Source organism: Pelobates fuscus, chromosome 6 (assembly GCF_036172605.1).
Source record: "Pelobates fuscus isolate aPelFus1 chromosome 6, aPelFus1.pri, whole genome shotgun sequence".
In the NCBI taxonomy this organism is placed as follows: Eukaryota; Metazoa; Chordata; class Amphibia; order Anura; family Pelobatidae; genus Pelobates; species Pelobates fuscus.
The window spans coordinates 32,431,452-32,445,785 of NC_086322.1; the positions used below are offsets into that span (position 1 = coordinate 32,431,452).

Here is a 14,334-nt window from a genome sequence, read left to right on the forward strand (position 1 = left end):
ATTATTGCTGGATTCTATTACAAGAAATAAACATAACTCTAGGATACTAAACAAGATGTTTTCCTGATGACATCTACAAGGAAATTGCTATTCCATGTCCATAGATAGATTTACCTTTCATACTGGAATCTAATTCTTTAATAAGCTCTAACAACTTCAATAATTTTTTTAGTTTTTTAACTCATTGCGAAAAATTTTGCTGAAATGTTTTATACAACCTGTGTATACTAAACTATATATAGATCGATAGGATCTCAATAGAAAAATAGGCCTACAATGACATTCAGGTTTCTGAATTCTATTCCTCCTACCCGTTGCAGCTCTTCATATATAAACTACTTTTGACAAATCTCTTTGAATTTATTTGCTTTGTCACATATTCTGTAGGAGTATACAGTATATATTCTTCATATATCCTAGTAGTTTCAAGTTGTCTGATGACCTGATACAACTCTGTAGGGTCTTTTTCCTTCCATGGTTGGGCTATTGCAGCTGTTATAATATGCTTAGCAAAGACTTTTCCCGGTCCCCGTACCTGATGGTGAAACCGGTTAAGCAAATTTCCGGGGACATTGGCATGTCATAATCCATTGTTTTGTGAATTTTTAAAAATGCTGGCATCTCCAAAAAATATGGATCTGTATATATTAAAGCTATACACTGTGAAACAAGATACAATCACAGTCACTTTTTGATTTGGTTCCCAGTGTCCTAAACGTCTTCAGACTTGAGCCATTTGTCCAACTCCTTGAGCCAAGTTTCTATAGGAAAAGTACGCTTCAGCTCTTTCTCCCAATTTAGCATACAGCTTAATTTAGAAAAGTTTACGGCTTCCTGTAAACTTCTATAACATATAGATAATAATTGTGTTTGCTTATTTTGTGAGAGGAGCACTTTTCCAAACTGGTTAATTAAAACTGTATTTTCTCATTATATCTTTAATCCTTAAATATGTAAAAGGTTGGAATTTAACAACCTCCGCCCCCCCCCACCTCCTCCCTCCCCCAACTGGTATTTTACAAATGTAAAACATTTGCCAAATTCAAGGAAGCACCACAGATAGACATAAAATATTTTATTGTTATTCAGAATTACAATAGAGTTAAAAGTGTAAAAATCAGATCTGCACAACTGCAAGTAAAAACATTTAAAAGTAATACAAAAATAAATGTAAAGGTAAATTTGGAACCATTTTCTATACTAAATAGCAATAAATATAATAGTTAGCAAACAAAAAAGCATCAATCACACAGTTCAGTTTTACTGAAGTTACAGTAGTGTCTGTGGAAAAAAAATGCCATTAAAATTAAACATTGCAAAACAAAACAAAAACAAAACAAAAAAAACCAGCTGAAACTCAGCAATAAAACTAAAATAATTTTTAAAAAAAATAAAAATGAATTTTGGCACACACTTCAGTGAGACATTTTTAGATTAGCATATAACAGTGAGAAAAACAGTTGGTTTTTCTCACTTGTAGTTTGAGGTACATCTTTCTAATTTAAACGACCAACGCGTTTCAGAGTCACAGTTTCTATGAATCTACTCCTAAGTTACAAGTGTCCCTTCTTGTGAACACCAGGACGGTGTCCTACAGGTTGGAGCTGTGCAAAATAAAAATCAGTAAGTAAAGATCATGGAAACTCGTGGGAACGCCTGCGTGGAATCAGAGTCAACCATTCGCTATTGAATTTTCAAATTTTTCACTAAAAACAATAACAGAATTATAATAAAAAAAAAAAACAAAGCAGCATAAAATGTTTTCTTTTTTTGCAGAGGACAGGAAAAAAATAAAAAAAATAATAAGGTGCAAACGTTCCCTTTTCCTGTTAAATTTGTCACATTGTTTTTCCCTCCCTATAACTTCAGCAAGTTTTGTCGCACTCACTCAGTGATAAAAACACAAGCTGCCAATGAGAAGGTCGGCAAAGCATTAAAACTCCTTGAGGACTCATTTAGCACATGGCGGTTTTCAAACCACTTTCGATGTCGTTACACTTTGCTACAAAGATAAAAGACACAGCTTAATGGCACTTGCTGTACTCATTAGAACACATTTATCTGAAAGTAGTCTAAAGATTTAAAAATTATTTTTTTACATAGTCATAACTAGGTAAATAATTAAACTCCAAACAAGTTATAGGAGACCTAGCAAGAGCACTATATAAAATCCTGCCTTACCGGAAAACTGGATACGAACGGTCTGTTCAGCATGGACCCACAAACATGGCCCCACTGATGTGTTTCTTTCAACTTATTTTCCCATGATGCTCAACCAGTGTGCATCATGGGACATTTAGTTAACACAAAAAATATGTAGTTAGACATTTAGGCAAATATGGTTTTCCAAGCCTAGCCAACTGCAGGTCCTTTTGTTCCAGTCAACTTCATTAATTGTTTTCTAGAGCTCAGTCCTCAAAGAGTTTGTGTTTCTGTATTTTTTTTTTTTTTTTACGTTTTCTTTAATCCTACAGATATAGAATGTGCTAAAAAAAAAAAAGAAAAAAAAAAAAGCTTATCGAAGGTAAACTTTAAACCCTTTCACCAGCACCATATTCTCCCTCCAAAGTGAGGGGCTAGCCATTACAATCAATGGTCATTCACAATATGTCTTCTCATGACACTTGAATGACACCTAATGCAAGGCACTGCTAACTCGAAAAAAATAAGTAGCATAATCACAGTTTTCTGTAATTCCTACCCAAAAAAAAAATCACAGCTCTAAAATGAGGTAAGCTAAATTGTATTTTGATTCTAAGTATATAAAATTTCTTCACAGAAGTATTAGCCGTCTGGTGAAAGGTTTTGTTTTTCTCTATTACAGCAAACAACTACAGAACGATTCAAGGTGCTTTTTTTGGGCTGCCTTGGTGATATTAACTCTACTCTTTAAAAACTAGATCACATATGCCATTTTAATCTTAAAATATAAATTTATTCATGGATCAATTCTAGACTTCTTTAAACTCTAAAGTATTACAAATCTTTAAAAAATGGCGTCTTCAACCAAAAGCTGCACAAAAATGTAGTTTTTAAAGAGTTCTGCATTGTAAACATAAGCTCTTTATAGATATGAGCTACTGCAGACAAAGCTGCACTCTATCCTAAATGGTATAGAGGTAAAGCAGGAATGAGCAACGGTCTTCGTCCAAGGACGGTGGTGAACTTTGCTAGAGGGTAGCAGGTGGTCCATGTAATTAAGGGCTTGGTCAACCTGTGGACCTCCAGTTATCAATGAACCCCACTTAGGAGGCCAGCTTTGCTCATCCCTGCTTTAGAAGAACATAGAAGACATACAACTTACATTTGGTGTCTTCCCTAATCTAAATAAATAGGAATAACTACGGTCACTGTATGGCTTGTTAATACGAATTCCTCCATTTAGAGATTAGCAGTGTTATAGAGTCAACATTGTGCTCAGAATTTGAGAATGCAGCGTCCTCTTTCCAAAATATATGCTTTTTGTCCGAGAAATTAGTCATCTAAAAAATAATCTAAGACAACTGATTATGCAGCTGAATCAATCAAAAAACATTAACGTTGGTATTAAATCAGAATAATCTACTGCGATAATTCAATCTGACCTTGCATGCATGCATCTTTGATCTAACCTAGACGCAGCTGTTAAAGAGTTAAAAATTAGGCTGCTATCAAATGTTTCTGCGGTGGTTTTTAGAACTTCTGCTAATCCCTATGTATAGCACGAGGCACTATATAAACGGCACCCATGCATAGATAATGCACAAACATTTCTAGTGAAATGCGTTGACTGGGATTTGAGACTACACACCAGTCTGTGCTCTAGTGATGCGCAAATAACGTCACACTTTTAAAATACTATTCTTCTTAAAAGTGATTGAGATTCAAAGCTGGCACAGATGGATCAAATGCACAAATGTGTATTCACTTATATTTCAACACCTGCTACTTCTCCCCAAACATGATGCCAACCCATTTCAACACTGGCATGCACCATGGCTTTAACATTAAAGGGGAATTTCTACCTTAAACATACAAAACACGTTAAAATATACAGTCTGCATTATTCGGGTAATTTAAAAGTAGTTTCCATGAAAGAAAATGACAATGAATCCAGCCCATGCAAATGGATTTTTGGAAAAATCTCCACCAATGACATTTGCGAATTTGGATATACAGCTGCAGACGTACAAATTGTGAACACAGAGACCTTGCTCTGCCTTTATTGTGATCAACACGAAACTAACTGTATAGAGAAAGAGACACAGAAAAAGTAAACGTGAAGATTGAGCACACAAAGATAAAAAGTAAGAGTCAAACGCTGGTAAAACAAGAGGCATAATCTGACAGAGTTATCGAATGAGAACACTCACAGAAGGACAAAGTGGGAAACGTAGAAAGATGACAAACACAAAGACATACCCATATACAAGGACACACAGAAAACTACAATCAGAATATCATGGCTCAGCATAAGACTTCCTTGCAAAACAAGGAAACCAAACTCCATTTTGGGTAGGACTCAATGTCATGCTGCACCAAAATAACGTATTCTTTGGATGTTGAAAACAACAATTAGACAGTCCATTTTAACATACTTTATATTGAAAGTCTAATGCATGGAAATTCCCATTTAAAAATCCTCACAATGTTCTAAACATATAAAACTATATGAAAATTATATTAAAAAAACATAAGTAATGAAAGGCTATGAGGCCCTATTCAAGGAAGCAGCAAGAACTACTTGATGGATCTCAGTCAACGAGCAAGTTCTCCAAGAAAATCATTGGAATTGTAAACCTCCACAACAACTGAAGAACAGCAAGTAAGCCCCACCTCCCACAAAGAATGAATCTATGTACGGGGCAAGGGATATCTCGCACTGTAACACAGACATTCCTTGAATAAAGCCACACGGGTGATTAATTCCACCTGAACCAGCACATTGTGGTAGACATGTGCTCCTTGTTACTGGCTTTCACCCTGAGAGCCAGTAAATATGGCAATTGGTGCTTCTAACTGATGGGGTGCCAGAATATCTCACAATCAATCCAAGATGGGAGCTCCCAGGCCAGTTACACATTATACGGTACATATTATTTCAACCCCATTTTTACCAGGGTATCCGGTTGATTCATTATAGCTACATGAGTTTCTCTAGATTTTATTGCGGTTTCTACCTGAATCTCATGTATTCTCAGGAATATTAGTCCTTGTGCAAAATGAATTCAGCAGGGGGGTGTCCACAATTTCCCTGCAAATCTCCCCATTACAGGTAGAAAAACAAACAAACAAAAATAAAACACAAAGGCCCTGTTTGGGCACCCCCCTTTATAGCATGTGATATTCCACTCTAATAGAGTTTATAACAGGCCTGTCTGGCACTACAGGCTATGGATATAAATAATGTATTAATACCGAACCAAACAGCCAATCCATTGTTCTCTTTATCCCCAAAGTGTCATGTTTGGATACCTTGGGGATACGATGGAAATGACTGCTTTTTACACAACCCTTCTCCGTTAGAACGTTAAATGTGTGTATACTCAGAATGTTAAAGAAGAGTTGCTTGAAATGTATCATAAAAAAATTATAGCTCAACAAAAAGGTGCACAAAATGACTGACTGAACATATAATTGTGGTCCCATAGTTAAATGTGATAGGAACATTATCCATGAACATAGAAAGTTGGGAACAGATGCGTATAAGTCCAGAGAGTTCCTGAAATTTCTCAAGAACAGCTTACTCCTCCCAGCTGCTAACCTACACATTTATAGAATGTAATCGTTTTAATTACCGCCGTCAATCCTTAGACAGTATTACATATTTTAGCAAACTCTGCCTATATATGCACACACGTCTGCACACCAGAAAACAAAAATGGAAATGGTGCAGGCGAGGAGATATTCGTAGATTGATAAAACTATTGATTTGCGGTTAATTAGCAAGATAGAAGAGATGCCGAGCTCTATACCAGTGGTGGATTGGTAGACTCCCACAGCGAGTGATTTGCCTATTGGCCGCCTCGGATCTAAATTTATTAGTGAAGTAACCAATTGTTTAACAACATAACAATTGCAAAAGATGTGCTACATAGAACAAAGAAACTCGACCAGAGACCAAGAATAAGAAATGTGTAAGGCTTTGTAAAGAACTCGTGGGGAATAGCTTCCTGCATGTGCTCATTTTTCTGTCACTGTGGGAATGGCACAAACGTGAATGAGTAAATGACAAGGGACCATGTGACCTTCAGAGCTTCTGCCCAAAAATGTCATAGTATTCTTGAAGTTCCAGTTCCCGGTTGTATTTTTCGATTTCTTGGTTTGCTTCATTTACATACTCGTATATAAACTGGTCCATTACTGAGTAAACAAACCATTAAGGAAATTGATTTAAGCAGAACTTTGAGAAGCATTTGGATAAGGGTATGTTCAACACAGAGTTTGGGACCAAATAGAGATTTGGGGAGCTCTTGTGACGCATTAAACAGAGTAAAGTTGTATAGGCCTCCTGTAATGTGTGAATCCAATAAAGATTTCTAAGCCTCGTGTAATGTATCCACTCAACAAAGGCATCTGGGCCTGTAAAATAAAGGTCAAGTAAAGGTATATTGGCCTCCTGTAAAACATAGATCAAGCCAAGACATCTGGGTCTCTTGTAATTAATATAACACAGGCCTAATAATCTGTAAGTCTTCAGGGGCTCAGGAGTGTTTATTACATATAGACCACGCTAAAACCTCTAGGCCTCTTACAATGAGGAAACAAAAGGCAATGGGCAGCCTTAACAGAATACATTCATGATAATTCAGTGTCAGAACATAAAACAAGAAAGGCCAAGATTGCCCAAGTTAGGCTGAACACTGGACTAGGGGGTCATTTATTAGGTATTTCTCCCAGCTGCTCTCTACCCATAAAAACGAGGTTTGTAATAATTAATATGAACTCCCATTAGCAGAGCTGTATTTATTTATTTTTCTTTCTAACCAAGACACACCGTTAATACCTTAAACTACGTAGCATTATAACTGTCAAAGACGATGAACATCTAATATTTGAAAGGATACATGGATGATAATCCATTTTTTCACCAAGAAAATTCACAAACTGTGTTCCATTGTAGAAGTATCCGCTAGGAAGGGGATCCAAGTGCCGCTTTGCCTGTCAATCACAATTGTTAAAACATCATTAAATAGATTTTAATCAGTGAACGCTCAAGTATATTACATTGATACAACATTATGATTATTGCCAAGCTGCAAAGCCTGGGAACGTACAGCAAATAAAGTAAAATAAAACAGATCTTTTAGTTAGCCTCTGTTTAAGGCATTAGTTAGGTAATTAATAATATATGCAAAGATACACTCCAGCCTGTAGGAGCCCTGGCAATATTTGCACATTAAAACTCAAAAAAGGGGGAACTGTCGTGCCCCAAATAACTTATGCTCATTAGATTGAGCATAAAATTCTATCCATACGTTGTGCTACCAGTTTTGCTAGCAAAAGTATAGATTAGATGAATAACCTATTTAAAATTAGGTATTTCTCCCAGCTGCTCTCTGCCCATAAAAAGCCACGGTGCATGTTTCTAGTGCAGGCTAGGGGTTATAGGAATGGAGCGACGCCGGCAACGAAGCCAGAATGCCAAATTCACAGAGGAGAATTGCCATGCTTGGGGCGTGTCACGAGCAGGGCAAACAAGGAAACAGAGTGGAGGTGGGCACCCACAAAGCGGCGCTGGAACGGAGGAAACGTGAGTAAGTCTCCATATTTTACTTTGAATACATCATGTATCTTTATGACATATGGTGGATACACTGTATATGGGAGCAATTTCAGGAAAGTGAGTTTCAGAAGCTTAAAATATGTGAAAGACATTGGCTCTAGCATTTTTATTCTGCTTACATGGATACTTCGGATTTCTTGCACAGTTAATGTTCCTCTTGTACGCAACGTTTTTTTCTGAGGTCTCTGCAAAAAAAAAAAACAGAAATGAATAATAATAGAAAGGGAACAGTAACCTTTTTAGTATAAGGTACATTTTCAAAACCAGACATCAGAAGCGGACAAAAGGTAGACATCTAAAAGCTGCACTCCAACTCCGATAATGCTTTCTCAACATCATTACAATCACGATTCAGAAATAACGGCCGGGTGTCCAAGACGCAGCGCTCCCACCTGCTTGGCGCATTGTCTCAGCCAATCCTTGACATCTTGTTCTTTGAGGGAGCAGCCAATGAAAACTAGGACGCATTGCGCATGCAAACTGCTCTCTCGCTGGTCTTGTCTCGAGTCGGAGGGAGGAGTTGGCCCGGCTTCCACTGGGACCAGACTCAAAGAATTGGGTAACGTATTATGGCAAACTTCAATCATCTGCTCCGAGTCTAGACAAGAAGATATCCAAAAAAATATATATTTTATTTACACTGATGGAATGAGAACACCTAACATTTTCTATTCTGTAAGTGTATGTGTGTGAAAATGGTGAAAGTCCCTTCAAGTTAAAACTAGAAACTTTCTACTGTTCTGAAACTTAAGAGGACCAAATGGTTCTTCTTGCAAAGTGCGGTTTAGCATTAGGCCCATGACTCTCACGAGAATCTGACTACACGTTTCATAACATTACATCTTAATATAGTGAATAAGTCTGACATACCTGAGAACTTGACTCTCCCCATAATGTGATATGTGTTTCCTGAAAATGGATAGGTTTTAATGGACGACTTGATTGCTGGTGGGAAAACCAAAATAAGAAGAGTTAATCCAATAAAATATATATTTTTTTTCACACAAAAGATTCAGACTTTCCTCTAAGGTGGTGTAGGGCTAAAGATTTGAGAAATATAACATAATGAATAGCATGCCAAGCCCACAAGGGGGTGATGGTGGGGCAAAAACAAAAAATAAAATAAAAGATATGTCAAATATTTGGGCTGTCTAAGAAGAAGGTGGACGAGTGCACGTAAACCGGTATTTTCTTGGCTCTCCAGCTGTTCAAACTCCACTCTGAGCACCATACGAAGGGCAGAATGATTAGAGTAGAGTAGTATGCCTATACAGAGCAATAACCAGCTTTAATGGTATGATCACGACAGACATATGCAGATGTTTACCTTTACATCGAGTCATAAACCTCGCCTTTTCCAGGGGGCGGGAAAACCAAACACTGATCTGATCCATCTTTGGAATAGCAGGCCCGGCTGCAAATGTTCCATCATACCTGTACACCAAACAAAAAGGGGCAAAAAAGCCTTATGAATGAAAGGTAGGTCAACCCCAAAGAAGGGGCTAAGGACCAAAATCAAACTCTCCATATGCTTTCACATTTTCAGGCAACTATGCTTTTAAGCTTATAACCAGTTTTCTTCACCTAGGTCATAGGAAATATGCAAGTGAATTAAAAGCATTTTTAAAATTACATTAACATAACAATCTGATATGTCCATTTTACAAAGTCCCAACATAAGGACAAGCTTTTAAGAACAATGGTGAATTAAAAGGGTCTTGGGTTGATAAGGGTGCACTATAGACACGGTGCTGCAATAACTCACATGTCAAGACAAGATTGGCTCCATTCATAAAAAGAAAATAAATGGAGCCATTTGGGAATATAAAAGCAGCCGCATGCACATCGACTGCAAACCCGGAATTTTTAATTCTAATTTTTAGATTTTAATTATAGCCATCAAACAGAAGTTAAAAAGGAGGATGGCGTTTCCTTTTCTAACCGAGACAACACTATAAAGGAAGGTAGAAGATCTGAGAGAGCAGAGTTACTAGACATTTGATAAAAAGTTAAGATTCATGTTTATGTTAACTAGTAAAAGGAGATGATTATAACCATCAAGCGATAAACATTCATGCAATGATTTACTGCTCATCAGCAATAAAGCTTTGGATTACTAATGCCTAAAACTTTATTGAATAAGGAGCTTCATTATAATAAACAATTTACGAGATTGCAGGGGGAGTACATAATATGTGCATAAAAAAATGAAATATTAAAAAAAGGTTTATTTAAAATCAGAAATTCCTGCACTGCTAACAGAGCAAACCAAACACATTCTGGGAACAAAAGAAAAGCACAATATTGTTTTAATCTCTGCCTTGACAAGCTTTATTGACTGAAACGTCTGAATATATTAACCTCCTATTTATTCACAAAATGTGAACTGAAATTGGTAAAGATAGACCACCATGAAGATGGCAAGATGGAAACAAAGGAGGACAGGGAACAGCATAATACAGAAGCAGAGAGGGCCAATGGTACAGCTGGTGAGGAAAGCGAGCAGTAAGATCCACTCAGTAACAAGGGGTACAAAGCTCAGGGACCAAAGGAACGGCTGAGGACAGCATGGGTGGGGGGAACGGGGATTTACAGTACTTGCTGTATTTTATTAATCTCAGCAATAGAATGGACAGCAGAGCAGTGGGTCACGAGATTAGTGAAGGGGAAGCTCTGATGGAGACTAGTAGACATGGGGCTAGATTATTCCGCCACTCCTACCCATTTTATCTCAAACAGAGAGCTGTGAAAAGTAGAGAATTGTCTCAGATTAACGGAGCAAAGGTTTCTGGTATGTATGTGAATCTGAGTGAAAAACTACAAACTAGCAGATAAAATATATAGTCCACGAACAACTGCAATCTCCTGTTTACCCATCAATGATAAAGGTGAATATCTGTCAAGAGTTCTTTGAGTAGATACTGAGGAACACGGACTAGTCTGCTGAGGTTTCATCACGACCATAGGTGATAGGAGGGCTTTAAATGTATTGATTTATGGATCCACAAGTCCCACTAATGCTTGACAAGTCCCCCCATTTCCATCTATCCATGGTGTACGAGGAGTTAAAATAAGATCACCATGTCCTACAAATATCTCGTATAGTCCCTGGCATAAACTGGGTCATTTCTGATCCTCAGCCATTGTTATGCCTAAGGGATGCCCAGTCCCCTAGCGCAATAAAACCCTGCCCTTCTTTATTTTCATAGTTTTGCTCAATATTCATTTACAGCAGCAGAGTTATTCCTTTAATTTGCAGCATTACTGTACATTGCCAATTAAACTGACATTTAGCAGAATATTTCTGCAGATGGAAAGACACGGGACACTGTGTGCTCTTCTAGCTTAGCAATGGTTGGAAAGGATTCAGTCCTACAAGGTAATGGAGAACAACATATAAATAGCCAATAGCTCTCTGAGCATCACTTACCACCCAGGGTGCATTAGATAACGTGCCCTTAGAATCTGGGGATTTGAAAAACTGCTTTCCGATAATATGAGTTCAATATCTTCATTTCTGTTAAGTAAAAACAGGTCGATACGTGTCCATTAATGGCCACTAGGCAACTCTCCCATAGGAATATTAACAGAAACGTGTGCACGTTTAACCTCAATTATCTATTTTAAATATTGTCTCACATCGTTATTACACTCTACAGAAAATATTAAAGCAATGGAGACCGCAATAATATACAAATCTATAAAAAGAAGAAGAATTACGTATAAACAATCTTTGGAGCGGAAGGATTCAGACAGAGACTTTACTAGACTTCATTTACGTACATGCAGTAACGGAACGTTTTTAACCTTCCAGTTATAAGTGTCTGTTGCAAATAACACACCTGGGGCCCTGTCGGCATGTATTGAGAACAAACATTCTGAGAAAGATTGTGGATATCTGTAGCATACTGAGCTCAGCTACAAACGTCCGATACATTATTCCATAGACACATCGGCCAATAATTTGGTTGACGCAATGATTAAATGACATTTCTTTAAACGGCTGCATTTGCCAAGAATACACTGTATGATAAAAGTGCATTTTAATTAAAGGTGTTCTAAGCATGATGCCAATAATTATGTCCTCAGACAATTTCCTGCAATTACAGCCCAAGGATAATAAATGTGCAGTGGGGTGCCCCAGTCATCATACCCAGACACAAGCTAAATTCTAAAAAATAGCCCCTGAGACAATGCTTCCATCATGAATTGATTACAAGTCCAATTCTCATAAATGGGTCCTGGAGCACACCTCAATAATTATGGCTTGATGAAAGCTCAATGCAAACAGCATTGCTGGATGAATGGAGAAGAAATAAAATCCAGACCCATTTGTTAGCACACCCAGATCGCAGTTTATCTAATGGTCTACTACAGGCATAGGTAACCTACGGCACTCCAGATGTTTTGGACTACACCTCCCATTAAGCTTTGCCGGCAATATGGGTGTAAAAGCATTATGGGGGATGTAGTCCACAACATCTGGAGTGCTGAAGGTTGCCTATCCCTGGTCTACTAACTTTCCAGGATATGCCGATAGATGCCTTGTACAATGTATGGACATCCTCAGTTACACCAGTAGGCTGATTGCCATCACAAAGTGCCACCATTCCCCTTACTAGGGATTCCATTATTTATTTGTTTATTGTTACCTGGTGACAATCCCCTTCTCCCCTAGAATGAAGGCCGCACCGGGGTTTACCGTCCGCAGGAGTTTCTGAAGCAGTAACAGGCTAGAATGCCTCTGCTCTGCTGTGAGACTGGTAAACACCACATTGCTCGCAATCCCTGGGGGACAGAAATATGAAATATTAATTCTTTAGAACACATCATTCTGCAATTAAGCAAATTCACATATTAAAGACGTGGAAAAGCATAAAAACGGTAAGGATTAATTTCTTACATAAACATTGCTGCAGCCCCATAGTTCCCATGTATTTTGGTACAATACATGCACCTCATGGGGTGACGTGTAAAGGATCCCAATAAATAATCATACTAGTATTGAATCATTTATAGCAAAAAGGGAATTTAAACCAGATTTGCCACTTTGTAACTTTTTCCTTTAAATTAATCTTTTTTTGTCCCTCTGTTTCTTTTTGATTTTATTATTTATTCTTTTAGTTTCATCTTAATTTTTTTAGTTATACGAAGGAAAAAAGTATGGACTCCTTTTTCTCATTGGCACTGCTAACTTTGGAAATGTTGGCGAAGGGCAGAGCTTAAGTAAAGTTTAACCCCTTAAGGACACTAGATGTGTGTGACATGTCATGATTATCTTTTATTACAGAAGTTTGGTCCTCAGGGGTTAAAGGACCACTATAGTGCCAGGAAAACAAACTCGTTTTCCTGGCTCTATAGGGTCTTTGGGTGTCCCCCACCCTCGTGGCCCTCCCTCCCCCGGGCTGAAGTGGGAGGAAGGGGTTAAATTCTTACCTTTCTCCAGTGCCAGGGACTTTCCTCCTCCTCCTCCCGTCGGCATCGGCTGAATGCGCATGCGCTGCAAGAGCCGCGCGCGCATTCAGTCAGTCCATAGGAAATCATTTCTCAATGCTTTCCTATGGACGTTGGCATCTTCTCACTGTTTAAAATCACAGTGAGACAGCCACTAGAGGTTGGATTAACCCATTTGTAAACATAGCAGTTTCTTTCTTTGAAACTGCTATGTTTACAGCAGGCAGGGTTAACCCTAGATGGACCTGGCACCCAGACCACTTAATTGAGCTGAAGTGGTCTGGGTGCCTATAGTGGTCCTTTAATTTCCGTTGCTAAACAAATTTACCCACAATCCATCAGTCAAAAGTATCCAACAGATAAATAACTGCAGACATCATAGACCGAGGAGAACAAAATGGAGTCACACAGGTATTAACATCCAGTGCAAGGAAGAAAAGATAATAAATATAAATAAAAGGCAAGTGGTAAAGAGGGGAATATTATCATCAAGATGCAAGGGGCAAGGAAAGGAAAATAAAGAAAACATATATATAAATGACATAGCTGCATTAAACGTTACGCGTTGTCTTCTACTGCCTCCTTACCAGAGTCAATTAATAAACTCGGAGGAAGATAAGAGGACACTGAGAAATGAGCTCTCAAACAAGTTTTTGCTCTGATGAGCCATTACAGAGACATTCTATACATACATATATTTATATCTCTCTAGCTGAAAAGTCGAGAAGTTCCCTCTGCGTGAGAGACACAGCAAACCCAAACAATCGTTTCTGCCCTAATAAACCCAGTAGAGAAACGTTCCATCTTTTCTAATACAAACAAAAATACTACAAATACAAATTGGTACATACCTTGCGAACACTGCTCAAGGGATTTAGGGAAGAGAAACCTAGGGGGAAAATAAATATATATACATATTATATACGCATGCTTAAATAAGAAACACAAGCAGAACGGTCTTGGTCTTAGCGTCCCCTACTCTATCCTTTGACTAGATTCATTTAACCGGTCAATAGAAACCGGTCTGAAAGGAGAGGATAAACCTATTCTCTGAGACGCTGGTAAGTTCTTCATACATTTACTGGCTATAGTGATAAAGACAAAAGGTTCCATGT

General features: G+C 37.9%; 1 protein-coding gene across 1 annotated transcript in view; it reads right to left on the reverse strand.

Moving 5' to 3' along the window:
* Positions 1-1,760: 1,760 nt before the first annotated feature.
* DNAAF9 (dynein axonemal assembly factor 9) overlaps positions 1,761-14,334 on the reverse strand; it is an 88,453-nt gene continuing 75,879 nt past the window's right edge. The window contains exons 29-37 of the mRNA XM_063457592.1: positions 14,071-14,108; positions 12,418-12,553; positions 11,196-11,282; positions 9,093-9,199; positions 8,636-8,710; positions 8,158-8,363; positions 7,885-7,950; positions 7,047-7,140; positions 1,761-6,342 (exon numbers count right to left, since the gene is read on the reverse strand). Of these exons, the coding sequence (XP_063313662.1) occupies positions 6,230-6,342; positions 7,047-7,140; positions 7,885-7,950; positions 8,158-8,363; positions 8,636-8,710; positions 9,093-9,199; positions 11,196-11,282; positions 12,418-12,553; positions 14,071-14,108 (922 nt within the window). The 3' untranslated portion in view covers positions 1,761-6,229. The remainder of the gene's footprint in view (positions 6,343-7,046; positions 7,141-7,884; positions 7,951-8,157; positions 8,364-8,635; positions 8,711-9,092; positions 9,200-11,195; positions 11,283-12,417; positions 12,554-14,070; positions 14,109-14,334) is intronic.